Below are 13502 nucleotides of genomic sequence, written 5' to 3'. Positions count from 1 at the left end.
AATATGACGGAGTCATTGTCACAACTTTTTAAGTGACTTCCTTTATGTTAATTTGGAATTTTAAGTTATCATCCCATTAGGTCTAGAAAGCGAGATAACTACTTGTGTTAGAGTGTTCTATTTATTCTCTAGAAACAGCTGTATTTTGTCATTTACTGTACATACTTTGGCTTGCTGCATTCTGAGTTTGATGAATATCTTTTTTTTCCAAAAGACTGCAATCCCGGACTTTAGAAATGTATTTGTTATAATATCCAGTAAACATTAGTGCTCCTTAAAAAATTTACTGCTGCTTTTTGAATGCTTTCATTTGATATCACAGGGCTTATCTTGTTAGCATACGCTTGTGGACTCACTAAAATATGTTGAAATGTTAATAGCTTAATTTTAATCTAGAGGAGACTGAATAGAAAGGATGTGTTGTGTTTCCTACATATTAATGAGTCTGTAAAGGGCCTTGGTGTTAAGCATGTAATATAGTTTACACATTTATACAACAACCAGATTTATTGGACCATGTATCAAAAATGTGTAAAATATACAGAAGTTGAGAGAATAGTATAATGAATCTTGATGAACCTATAACTCAGCTTTAATAATCATTAGCCTATAGCTAATCTTGTTTTGTCTATACTCTCTTGTCTTGTTTTTTTTTTTTAATCTTTTTCTTGTTTGTTTTTCTTAAATTTTTTATCATGCTAACATTATTGGAAGAGATTGCATTTCTTTCATTTTAGTATTTTTATTTTTAATTGTGATAAACACATACAATTTACAATCTTAACCATTTTTAAGTGTACAGTTCAGTAGTGTCAAGTATATTCATATTGTTGTGTAATTGATCACCAGAATCTTTTCATCTTGCAAATCTGAAAAGCTACACCCATTAAACAATAACTCACCACTTCCATCTTCCTCCAGCCCCTGGTAACTACCATTTTACTTTCTGTTTCTATCATTTGACTACTTTAGGTACCTTGTATAAATGGAATCATACAGTCTTTTGGGGAACTGGTTTATTTCACTTAGCATAATGACCTGAAGATTTATCCATGTCGTAGCATGTAATAGATTTACCTTCCATTTTATGGCTGAATAATATGCCATTGCATGTATATATCACATTTTGTTTATCTGTTTATTCATCAACGGATATTTGTGTTACTTCCCTTATCTTGGTTATTGTGAACATGGATGTACAGATCCTCTTTGAGACCCTGCTTTCAATTCTTTCAGATACATACACAGACTAGGGATTGCTGAATCATATAGTAGTTCTATTTTTAATTTTTAAAATTTTCAACTTTTTGATGAAATGCCATCCCGTTTTCCATGTAGCTGCACCATTTTTTGTCCCTACCAACAGTGCACAAAGTTTCCAGTTTCTCCACATCCTTACCAACACTTACTATTTCCTGTTTTTCTTTTTTTAAGATTTTTTTAATTTATTCATGAGAGACACATACACACAGTCAGAGACACAGAGGGAGAAGCAGGCTCCATGCAGGGAGCCTGATGTGGGACTTGATCCTGGGACTCCAGGATCACACCCTGGGCCGAAGGCAGGTGCCACCCAGGGATCCCCCCTATTTTCTGTTTTTTTGATAGTTATTCTAATGAATGTGAAGTGATATCTCATGATCTTGATTTGAATTTCTCTGCTGATTAATCATGTTGAGCCCACCCACCTCTCCTTCTGCAACCCTTTGTTTCCCAGAGTGTAGAGTCTCTTATGGAAGAAATCATTGTCAAATACAATGTCACGAAGCTTCCTCCCTATAATTTCTTAAGAGCTTTGTGGTCAGATCTTAAATTTTGGTCAGCCATCTTGAGCATTTTTTTATATGCTTGTTGGTCATCTGTGTATTATCCTTGGAGAAATGTCTATACATGTCATTTGCCCATTTTTAACTGGGTTATATGTATCTCTGTTACTGAGTTGTAGGAGTTCTTCATATATTCTGCATATTAGCCCTGTATCTAATATAATTTGCAAATATTTTCTCCCATTCCATAGGTTGCCCTTGTACTCTGTTGATTGTGTCCTTTGTTATACAGAAGTTTTTTTGTTTTTGTTTTTTAAAATTTAGCTACCATTCATTTATTCAACCATACGTTATTATAATTCTATAACTTAGGGAATTAACAGCAGGATCTCTTTCACAGAAGGTAAATTCTTCTTCTTTTTTATTTAAATTCAATTTGCCAACATATAGTAGAACTCCCAGTGCTTATCTCATTGTAATTTCTTGTGGAATTTTTAGGGTTTTTTTTTTTTAAGATATAAGATCATACAATCTACATACAGATAATTTTACTTCTTCCTTTCCAGTTTTTATAAAATTTCCTTTTTTTTTATTGCCTAATTGTTTTAGCTGTGACTTCCAATACTGTGTTGAATAAAAGTGGTGAGGATGGGCATCCCTGGTTTATTCCTCATCTTAGAGGAACTAAGAACTCTCTAAGGAACTCTTTCATCACTGTGTATGTTACAGTCAGCTATGTGCTTTTCATATATGGCCCTTATTATGTTTGGGTAGTTTCCTTCTATTTCCAGTTTGTGAAATGTTTTTATCATGAAAGATGTTTGAATCTTGTTTAATGCTCTTTTTTTTTTTTACATCAATTGAGATGCTCATGTGATTTTCATCCTTAATTCTGTTAATGTGTTGTATTACATTGGTCACTTTTCATATGTTGAACCATCCTTACATTCCAGGAATAAACTCCACTTAGTCATGGAGTATAATCCTTGTAATGTGCTGTTGAATTCAGTCTGCTGCATGATTATTTTGATTCTTTATTTTTAAGATATTATTTATTTATTTGAGAGAGAAAGAGAAAGAGAGCATAAGCAGGTGGGAGGGGCAAGGGAGAGGGAGAAGCAGACTGCCCACTGAGTAGGGAGCTGGATATGGGACTCAATCCCAGGACCCTGAGACCATGACCTGAGCTGAAGGCAGATGCTCAAGCAAATGAGCCACCCAGGCGCTCCTCTTTTGATTCTTTTTGAAGCAAAAAGCAGACATAGGCAGTCAGCTAATAAATAAACATATGATATAATGGCAGATAGTGATGGGTATTATGAAGAAAAGTAAAACAGGGCAGGAAGGTTAAGAGTGGTAGCAAGGGGTACCTACCTGGCTCAGAGCGTGTGATTCTTGATCTTGTGGATGTGAGTTCAATCTCACATTGGATGTTACTTTAAAAAAAAAAAAAAAAGTGGTAAGAGTAGAGTAAGGCTGGGGTTGTTTAGATATGAGTTTTGAGAAGCCCCCTGAGGTAGTACCTTTTGAGAAAGTGAGAGAAGAACCTACAGGCATGGGGGACAGCAAAGGTGGGACTTAGAGCTTTTGAGAAATAGCTGGGAAGGAAGGTGTGAGAGTAGGAACAAGAGATTGTGAGTGGGTGGAGAGGCTCAGGACGTCTGCAGTATAGGAGGGCATGTAAATCCCATCTTTCTGAGCCTTTGCATGAACAGTTCCTTATATGGCTTTTATTACTCATTACAGATTTCCTCCTTTTTACTTCCTTTGCTTTTGCTGTCCTATTTCTAGAAAGAATGTGCTTGCTTTGTTAACCAAAGGACAGGGTCTGAGTTTCATCCCAGATTTCCTCTGAAGAAGGGTGAGATAGAGTGAGTGGAGTCTCTAGCCAAGAATCCATTGTGATGTCTAATGTGATTTTGGGGAAAAAATAATTGTTTCAAAAACAATAAATTATGGTGTATGAACTTACATATTTAATAATTAGAATATGTATCTAATATTTTAAACTTAGTAGGGAGCGGATTGCTTAAGTTCATAGCAGAATTTTTAACTGGCAGCATGATCTATAGTATAGCAGTTACCTCCTTCCTGTAAATGAAGAATGTATTGGGAGTGTTTTGCATTGCCATGAAACAGTTTTCCCAAATTTGTCTTTTTAGGAAGTAGAAATTATTGTCACGCTATTGTGGTAATAGAAGGTAAGAAAACACCCTGGAATTTGCAGATGTTTGTTATATTCCTTAATAATGTAAGGAACATTGGCACAAGTATGCTAAACATCATAAGGAATGTAGAGACGTAGTCTGCTTTGTCCCCAGATGGAGTTGTATTTACAGTCTAGCCCAGTGTTTAATATGCATTTGCCTCCTTTAGCTTTTAATCTGTTTATTTTTTTTAAAATTCCTGAATCCAGATAATTTGATTTTCCACCAATAAAATATTTACTTGTCATATCGGGCAGGGTGCTAAACTTAGAAATTAAGAGTACTGAGTTAAATTTAAAATTTGTTGAAAGTATTCATCATAATGCAGTCTATTTAATATCTTGGCAGTGCCTCTGGCTCTTCTCATTTAACATGTTAGGAGACAGACTGGCAGCAGTTGTAAACTGAAACCTGGTTGTATGCAGTGAGCCTGATAGGGGTATGAAAGAAAATGGAGAAAATTTGAAAACGTTACTCTGTGTGTGTGTGTTAAAGTGTGACACATTTGCTTAAAATAGAATTTTATATTCTGTTTATCAAGACTATTATAACTTCATGATAGATCCTAAGACTGAAACTGGTTTTAAACATTGTCTCGTGGAATAGCCAAATTCACCCCTCACCAGTGTTGTCCTAACGTCACGCGGTGTATAATAAGCACGTTATACAATGTGTTTGAGTCATTTGTCCCCAGTGGACCTGAAATTTATTACTCAGAGGAGAAGCATGCATTTACAGTATATTCTTAGCTGCTCCTTTCTATCACTCAGCTGTCAAGGCGTATGGAATCTAAAATAGAGCCTGACCAATGGGAGGCCGTCTAGCCACTGTTTACGGGGGGGATTCGGAGGTGGACAGTTTTATTATCATGCACCGGAGCGTCTGTGCTGCAGGGTTGAGGCAGCAGGATGTAGAGTGCTGTTCAGGTTCTCCAGCGGAGTCCCCGAAGGGGCCAGCTTCATTGAAAGCTTCTGCACAGTGAGAGGAGGAGTTACAGTACCTGACTCGGGGCTGCTCTGAATCCAGTGCTGCTCAGCCGGGAAGATACTTTCCAAGCGTTATGAAGGCGGAGAAGGATCCCGAAGACGAGGAAAATATCCTTAGAGATCCAAGCTAAGTGTAGCCCAGCATGAACAGGAAGATTTGTAAAGAGAGGGACGGATTCACCGGCTAGGAGTTTGTCTGAGGGCGTGCTTTGTGAGCCGCAGAGATTTGTAACTTAATGCCAAGTAGTTTGCTGCTAGCAACCAGAAACCAAATCCTGTCTATGATGAACTGTTGGTTTTCTTGTGCTCCCAAGAACAGAGTAGGTATCCCTGCTGCCCAGTGCGATGAAAGATTCTTGGTTAGGCTTTCTCAACTGTGTTCTTTGAAAATGTACTGCTGTTTTATTAATTTTAGTCTCTTTGTCCTCTGTTTCTGATGTATTCGATTAGCAGGTTGGGGCTAGTGATAGAAAACAAAAGTTCTTGTTTCTTTTTCCGGGTTTAAAAAAGCACATCATAGAATCTTAATAATTGAACAGTATTTCTGTTAACTGACAGTGACCTGGAGTGGAAAACAGTGCTTGGGGAAGTGGAACTGAAAAATCACATGATCATATGAGACTTGGATCACTTTTGATTATCTTCTAAAAAGCCTTGCTCTAGGACTTTACAGGTTTTTGGGGGTGTGTGTGTGTGTGTGTGTGTGTGTGTGTTTTAAATAGCTCCTTTCTCCAGCAGCCAGTTTACTTGGCAATAACGTTGAGATCGTTTCAACTGCAATGTTAGACTAATCAATTTAGAGCGAGTATCTGTGTGTTAAAACACGACTTAATCCCTAAGGCATTTGAAAACACAGTCTCCTAAGCCTACATCTATTACCACTCCCCAATTTAGAGTCTGTAAACTGTTTCGTTTTAAAGAAGCGGACTGCCTGAAATGTAGTTTAGACTTTGAGCCAGTAAATTGGGCTAGTCTCAGAGTTGACAATTGGAGTTTTTGGAGTTAGAAGGAAGTGGGCTCATCTCCAGATGTAACTAATTTGGCAACAAAAATGCTGAAGCTTGGTGTAGGTACTTGAACCAGATTCCATTGAAATTCTACTTTTCAGGAGTAGATTAAAATTTTAATGATTTTACACTTTTTTCATATTCAATTTTCATATTTATTTTCACTTTAGTGAAGACACTGCTTATTTAGCTCAAAACTTGGTATTTTGTGTTGCTGTTTGAAGGCTATAGGTAATATAAAGTAATCCCACTGGTCATTTAGAGGATATGCTTCATATGAAAGATTCATTTTTGTCCTCCCTCAGAGATTTGTTATGCTATTTATGGACAGAGGAATTGCTTTGTAACTTTCAGTGAAATATAGGTACATCTTTCTTTGTTCTAGAAATAGTATTGGGCTTAGTACAGAATTTAGCAATAAGTTTATTGTATAATATTTTAAAAGGCTAAAACCTTACTTGATTAAATAGTATGTATTTTAGTTCTGGGTTCTACATTTCTGCCTCCTAAGAAAAAAATCCAAGTTATTGGCTTCAGAATGTCTTGAATATATTTTCTCCAAAGTTAAAAATAGCCTTGATACAATTAAAATGTATATCATGTGATACATCCTCCTATTTAAAAAATTGCCTTTGACCTTCCTCTTAAATATATGTACTGAGTTTTGTTAAAACAAAAAACCTTTTTTAAACAAACAAAAAAAAATACATGCTAAGTGTAAAAAAGAAGGAAGAAAATCAAAGTCTCCTGTAATCCTTTTGTTTTAAGATTTTAAAGTAGTTAATACTTTAGAGTCTCTTCTGTTTTTTCAGTTTTTTCTATGTAGAAGTTTCTTTTTATTCTAATATATAAGCTTAATGAATTGTTTCCTCTGTTGAGACAGAGTATGTGTAAATGTGTGAATGTATGTATCTAATTTGTCTCCATAAATATATTTCCAACAGTACTTTTTAAACAAGCTGTGTGTTTGTGTTTGTGTGTGTGTGAATGGGGAGGGGGGAGTGTCTTAAATTGTGTACAGAATTCCGCTGCATCTAAGGTCTCGGGAGATATGTAATCAGAGCCAAATCGGAAAGCAGGAATTAGAGACTAGGAGCAGCACATTGATTTTGGAAGTAATGAGAAGTATTGGTTGGGTTTGGCCACTCAGGTCTTTTAATGTCCCTGGAGCCTTGACTTGTCTCATCTGTTAAATGGGGATGATAATTTTAGTTTAGTGGGGATCATTTGAGTAACTCAACTTGGCACAGTGTAGGAGTTCAACAGCTATTAATCTCTTTTCTTTGCTCTGAAGGCAAAGAAAACAGAGAAAATGAGAAACATGCTTTTTCTCAAAAGTAGAACTTAAAATATTGCTTGAATGTCATGTGTTTTGGAGAGGCTCTTCTCATGAAGTTAGCACAGCAGGGAGAAGGAAATGTGGGATGCAATGGAGATTGAGTGATATATTATGCAGTATTGCTTTCCTTTCTCTTTTCCTTCCTTCTTGACAAAGTCTTACTAATATAGTAGAGTAGGCCACATTTACTTTTTTTTTTTTTTTCCTTTTCATAGCATGCAGCAGATTGGAACAAATATGATGACCGATTGATGAAAGCCGCGGAGAGGGGAGATGTAGAAAAAGTTTCCTCAATCCTTGCTAAAAAGGGCATCAATCCAGGCAAACTAGATGTGGAAGGCAGATCTGCGTAAGTATTGCTGATAATTCCCTCAAGAGAATTTGGGTAGACCCTTGAGACAAGTGAAATTCATGTATTGTGGCTGTCAGCTTATCAATTTATCAAAGCCCACACTATAAAATCTTTCAGACATTGCTTTCAAACATTATGGACAAATAACTGTTCCCAATTTGAAAGATATCCAAGCTAGAGAGAATACTAAAATACTGTCAAGTGATCCAGTTGTTTAGGCCCCATGGCAAACAGTAGCCTGGGTTCTTTGGTGCATTTTTGTTTATCGGCTTTTTGATGTTTCTTACCGTCATTGATCCTTTCAGGGGCCCTCTAAAAGCAGTAGGAAAAAGTATACAGAGGTTAAATAACTTGGTCTAATCTCATGAAAAGTCACAGAGCTGGGATGTGAACCCAAGTTTTCTGTCTTGAAAGAGTTCTCTGTTAATTACACTGACTTTTCTCAGCTCCTAATCCATTTTTATATTTGGGCAATCATTTTAAATAAGAATTTTCAGAACAGAAAGGAAAGAAGAATGCCTAGCGTGGCTTAGGGAGGCATAGGTAGTGATCCCACCCTTTGTTTTTTTGTCTCACCAAGGACTGCTGGCTTGTTTCCATGCTAGCTTTCCTCCTACCCCTCCCCATCTTCTTCACTTCCTTCTTGTCAAGGATGGGTTAAAGGGTAGGTGTATGTTCTGTTACTGCCCACTATAATTATAGCAGTGAAAACCTTATCTGGGAAACCTTCCAAAGTTAGAGGTGAAAAGTCTCATTTCCTAAAATTCCTCTCAGTCTTGCATGAGTTTATTTAGAATATTATAATTGGAAACCAGATACTAAATATAGAAATGAATATTAGGAAGTGAATAGTTAATGTTTGCTGTAGAGCACTACCTTAGATGCTTAAATAGCTAAGTATAGGAAAAATAGCAAAGCATGGCGTGAAAACCAAGTAGTTCTTAATACCAATAAAGTTTGAAAAGTTCCATTTTTTTTTAAAGATTTTATTCATTTGAGAGAAGAGAGAAAGAGCACAAGCTGGAGGGAGGAGCAGAGGGAGAAACAGACACCCCACTGAGCCGGGAACCCCTCGTGGGGCTTGATCCTGGGACTCCAGGATCATGACCTGAGCCAAAGGCAGACATGTAACTCACTGAGCCCTCAGGTGCCCTGAAAAGTTCCAGGTTTTTAATACTGTTTCAGTTTTATCAAGTAGGCAATTTGATACCTACAGAAACATTGCTTATTTTGAGTCCTGCTCCTAGTTTTGCTAAATTTTAAGCTATATCTAGGGCTCACACTATAATCAGTGAAAATTTAATATCCTCACGCGACTTTGTTTTTCATGTTTCTTTTTTCCCAAACGCCAAGGTGTTAGAAGATGAAGGAAATCTTTGGGATGAAAATCTTCAGTGAAACCTTACTTCTTCACTTCTGCTCATCCGTGCTTTGAATGTTCTGAATGAATGGTTGCTTGAGTTTCTGTTCATAGTTTTTCAGTGTGAGGTTCAGTTTTAAGTAAAGCTATTTGTATTAAGGGCCAGAGTTAGAAACATCTGGTGTAATTTGATGAACTATGGGCTTCAGTTTGGTGGGATGTATGAGTAGTGTTAGTCTCTGAGGTTTTCACTGTAGGAAATAGAATTCTTTTAGGATTCATGGGATAAAATATTTCCCTTTTGCTATTCACACACAAACTCAAACTCTGTTCTTCCTTAATTAGAGCATTTCATATTTAGTCAAGTATAGGACATGTTACAAATACACTTTATTAGCAGTAATTATAAAACTAATTTTATTTTGAGTGACTTGTTTGTTTTTAATTTTGAAATTTAAGACAAAAGTAGCATGTGCTTCTTGATCTTGATCCAGCTTCAAAAATGAAATATTTAAAGCCTAGCTAAAGTTACTACAAGGATTTGTTTTCTGCATGTTCACCTCTCTCCGAGGAAAAGCCCATGGCCAAAGCAAAATGGGGCAGATCCACCAGGAATCTCTGCTGCCACTTGGAAAGCCAGATGCCAATTCCTGTCTCCTTGTCCCCTCAGACTGTCAGAAGGATGTTTGGCCTCCCAGCTGTTTTCTCTGGGATCAGCACATGTACCTTGGCAAAAAATGGCTTCAAATACCAAGCTCACCTTTCTGGGTCTTTGCCCTTCCCTGCATCCTGGCCTAGTTATTTTTCACAGTCTTCTTAGCTCACTGATGCCTTCCAACATATGTTTATAGTTTATTCAGCTTTTCTAGTTGTCGTCAGAGGTCATCCACATTACCTGGATTTCTTACTATGGAAGCACAAACACACATCTTATTTAAAAAAAAAGACAACTTGAAGTTGAAAACGAGTATTTCTATGAAGTAAGTTTTCGAATTTCCTTTACGATGCTTTGCAAACACTTTAGTGATCGATATGTCTTCCTTCCGAAGTGCACATCAGCATTAATAATGCATTGTAGATTTGTTCGGTTTCTGCCCTTCAGTACATCATCAGCATAATGCTGATTATCTTGAAGAAATAAGGCTTCCAAATATTTTGAGCTCAGAAAGGGAAACAAGCAAACAAAAAATGTTCCCTCCGAGATTGTTGGGAGACTAAAAACCTTTGCTTGAAGGAAATTACCATTTCTCCAAAGGTTCTTTTTTTAAGAGTTTTATTTATTCATGAGAGACAGAGACACAGAGAGAGATGCAGAGATACAGGCAGAGGGAGAAGTAGTCTCTATGCAGGGAGCCCAATGTGGGACTTGATCCTGAGACTCCAGGATCACGCCCTGGACTGAAGGTGGCACTAAACCGCTGAGCCACCCAGGCTGCCCTCTTCAAAGGTTCTAACAGTGCATTGCATAGTACAGTTCTCTATTTTGGTGTTGGAGAGGTTGATACCCTTAGCTTTACAGCAATTTAATTCCACTGTAAGGAGAACTTTCTTGATTCCTGTGCACACACTATTTCTGTTTCTTGAATTCAAATTGTACACAAACTTCCTTTATTTTGCTTAGTAGTACTTGGTCTCTGGTTTGTATTCACATCTATCGTAATAGAGACACATGGCCAAGTGTCTCTACAAGACACTTGGTGTAAGTGTTGTAATATCTAGAAATGGATTTGCAACCCACCTCTAGATTTTGTCTCTAAGCATTCAGTTAGTCAAATATTTAAGGGCCCATCATCTGTCTGGTATGTAAGTTGGTCTGGGAATATAATAGGAAGCAAAACAGACAAAAATCCCTGCTTGCGCTGAGCTTATAGTTGAGTGGGAGGAGAGTGGTAGACTATAAAGAAAATAAATCTTGAATTTACATTTCATATTAGAAAATATGTAGTTCTGTATAGAATAATAAAGACAAGGATTGGAGAAGCAGGAGTACTAAGATCTCAGGGAATGAGGAAACGTAAAAATTTTCTAAGGGGTGGTCAGGGAAGACCCCTCCTGAGAGTGTGATACAGAGTTTGTCTGTATCCAGGCCGCTTGCTGAGCACTCGTGCAGCCTTTATCTCCTGGCATCTTCACAGTGGTTATTGTACTTGGTTAGGGTTCAGTTTTATTTTGACCTGAAGTCAGCATCCTTTGTCAGCAAACCTTACTGTCTTCACTTACCACTTTGGATTTGGTCGAGTATAGTCCATCAGTCCCTGTCCATTCTTACGGCACACAGGATATTTCTGTAAATGTTTGTTGATTAATAAAGTATTAGGTGATCAAAGAAACAAAGGGATATTTTCTCTTGTATCTTGAATACCCGATGGCTTAAGATTAGTTAAGCAGGCTTTCCTTGCCTTATTAACAAGCTTGTATAGTCATGGCTGTTTGTGTAAAACTTGGCCCACTCATACGGGTCTATGAACAAAGGGAAAAATTAGGTGGTAGTTGCGGGTGCTTTGGGGGAAGATGACACCAGGTCTTTTACAGCTTTTCAAGTGTAGCTTAGTTTGTTGTTTTGAAGGCTTTTCTATGTACGGTTTAATTTGATCATTCTAAAGAAAAGGGATAAATGTTTGGATCTGTTTTTGGCCTTAGCATTCTGCTATAACTTCATTTGTTCTGGCAGTTTCAATATATTTGAAATGAAGCAAAATAATCTAATAGAAAATTTTCACTGCATTTATCAAGCCCCCAGCACCAGTACATTCAGCACTGAATAATAATAAGCTATAGAGTTAATGGTATCATGGTGTAAATTTTCTGTTATTAAGACTATTGAGGGGTCCCTGGGGGGTTCAGTGGTTTGGCGCCTGCCTTCGGCCCAGGGCGTAATCCTGGTGTCCCGGGATCGGGTCCCACATCAGGCTCCCTGCATGGAGCCTGCTTCTCCTTCTGCCTCTGCCCCCCTCCCCCGTCTCATGAATAAATAAATAAATAAAATCTTTAGGGGAAAAAAAAAAAGACTATTGAATGTTGAAATATTCCATTGGTTCTAAGGTACTTCTAGACAGTATTGGCTCCTTATGTAAATCTGGGTTAAAATTAGTTTTTCAGAATAAGGGATAGGTTTCTTTTTTCTGGTATAAAATATATAGTTGTTTTAATGTAGCCTTTAAAATTGTGTGTGTGTGTGTGTGTGTGTGTCGAATAGAAGGTGACATTAGTATAACATTTAAGTTGACGTTTGGTAGTTTCTATGGCATAACAAATATTTTCTTCTTGTTTAGCTTCCATGTTGTGGCCTCAAAGGGGAATCTTGAATGTTTGAATGCCATCCTTATACATGGAGTTGATATTACAACCAGTGACACTGCAGGTAGGTTTGCGTCAGTTACAAAACAGAAATCAGTATTAGAGGATTTTAGAATCTCAAGAGTTTGAAGAACCTCTAGAGGCCCTTTAGTTTATACTCATGTACTTTTGAATGTGTGAATCCATGCTATCATGAGGTCATTCGATATTTAGTTGTGCATTTCTCCTGATGGGGAGCTAACTGCCTCATAACCAGAAGAGCCTTCCCAATAATGACCATAACAAGAAGAGCTGACACAGTACATGCTACTCTGCTGAGCTGTTTACATATAGCAACTCTTTCTATCCTCACGCAGTCCCAATGAGGCTGGGAGTCACTGGGCCAGCCCTTCAGTAACCGGATGAGCTGCGGTCAGAGTCTGTGTCCCTAACCATGATGCCTTACAAGGAAACCTATTCTGTATCTGGTTAGCTATATTTATATATTTCTTGGAGACAGTTTTAAGTCTGTTTCTTATTGTGCCTTCTGCTTAAACTTAGTTATACCCATGTCTGTCTTTTTAAAAATCTTACAGCATAAGTTTGTCGACATGTCACAAGGTAGACCTTTAAATATTTGAATATAGCTATTGCTTTTCTTCAGTGAGCATTCTAGTTTTTTCAGGCTAACCATTCTCTGTTCTCTTGACAGCTTATTTCTCTGCAGTTCTACTTCGTTATTCAATTAAATACGGAGGTGACCTAGAACAGACAATCTCCTTAACAACTTTAATATTTTATCCTGTGATTCCATATAAAGACAAATAAATACATTATAGTTAAATCAGCACTGTGTTTAGAAATGGAGGGGAGGCAGAGGAAAAGAGATCACAGTGAGGAAAATCTTGACCTAAAGATATGTCAAATTTTGAATTGAAGTGCAAACTCTATCTGCCACCTTTGAATGAATAAAAAATGTGTTAATTACTTACAAAAGCATTCCATTGATGTAGAGGAATATTTGTTGAAATTTTACACTAACCATATGCCTTTTTAGAGCCCTTTAGACTTTATTTATTTATTGTTCTGATTCTAACTTAAGTATCTATCTTATTTTTTGTCTGTTCTTTCTGCTCTGGATATTTTTGCCTAGTGGCCAATCTGTGACTTTTGCCCTCCCCTCCTTCAGTGCAGATCAAGCTCAAATGC

The 13502-nt window shown here is 37.2% G+C and overlaps 1 protein-coding gene across 4 annotated transcripts in view; it reads left to right on the top strand.

Moving 5' to 3' along the window:
• Positions 1 to 13502, top strand: part of UACA (uveal autoantigen with coiled-coil domains and ankyrin repeats) — a 91484-nt gene that overhangs the window by 40850 nt on the left and 37132 nt on the right. For 2 of the 4 annotated variants that reach the window (XM_072809440.1, XM_072809438.1), the window contains exons 2-3: positions 7521 to 7654; positions 12290 to 12378. In XM_072809440.1, coding sequence (XP_072665541.1) covers positions 7521 to 7654; positions 12290 to 12378 — 223 coding nt within the window. Of the gene's footprint in view, positions 1 to 4841; positions 5280 to 7520; positions 7655 to 12289; positions 12379 to 13502 lie in introns of those variants that run through there. The other 2 variants (XM_072809439.1, XM_072809441.1) reach the window with 2 other exon arrangements.

This window comes from Canis lupus, chromosome 32, assembly GCF_048164855.1.
Source record: "Canis lupus baileyi chromosome 32, mCanLup2.hap1, whole genome shotgun sequence".
NCBI classification, from domain to species: domain Eukaryota; kingdom Metazoa; phylum Chordata; class Mammalia; order Carnivora; family Canidae; genus Canis; species Canis lupus.
The sequence above is the reverse complement of the archived record's forward strand: the minus strand, read 5'-3'. Positions and strand labels throughout refer to the sequence as shown.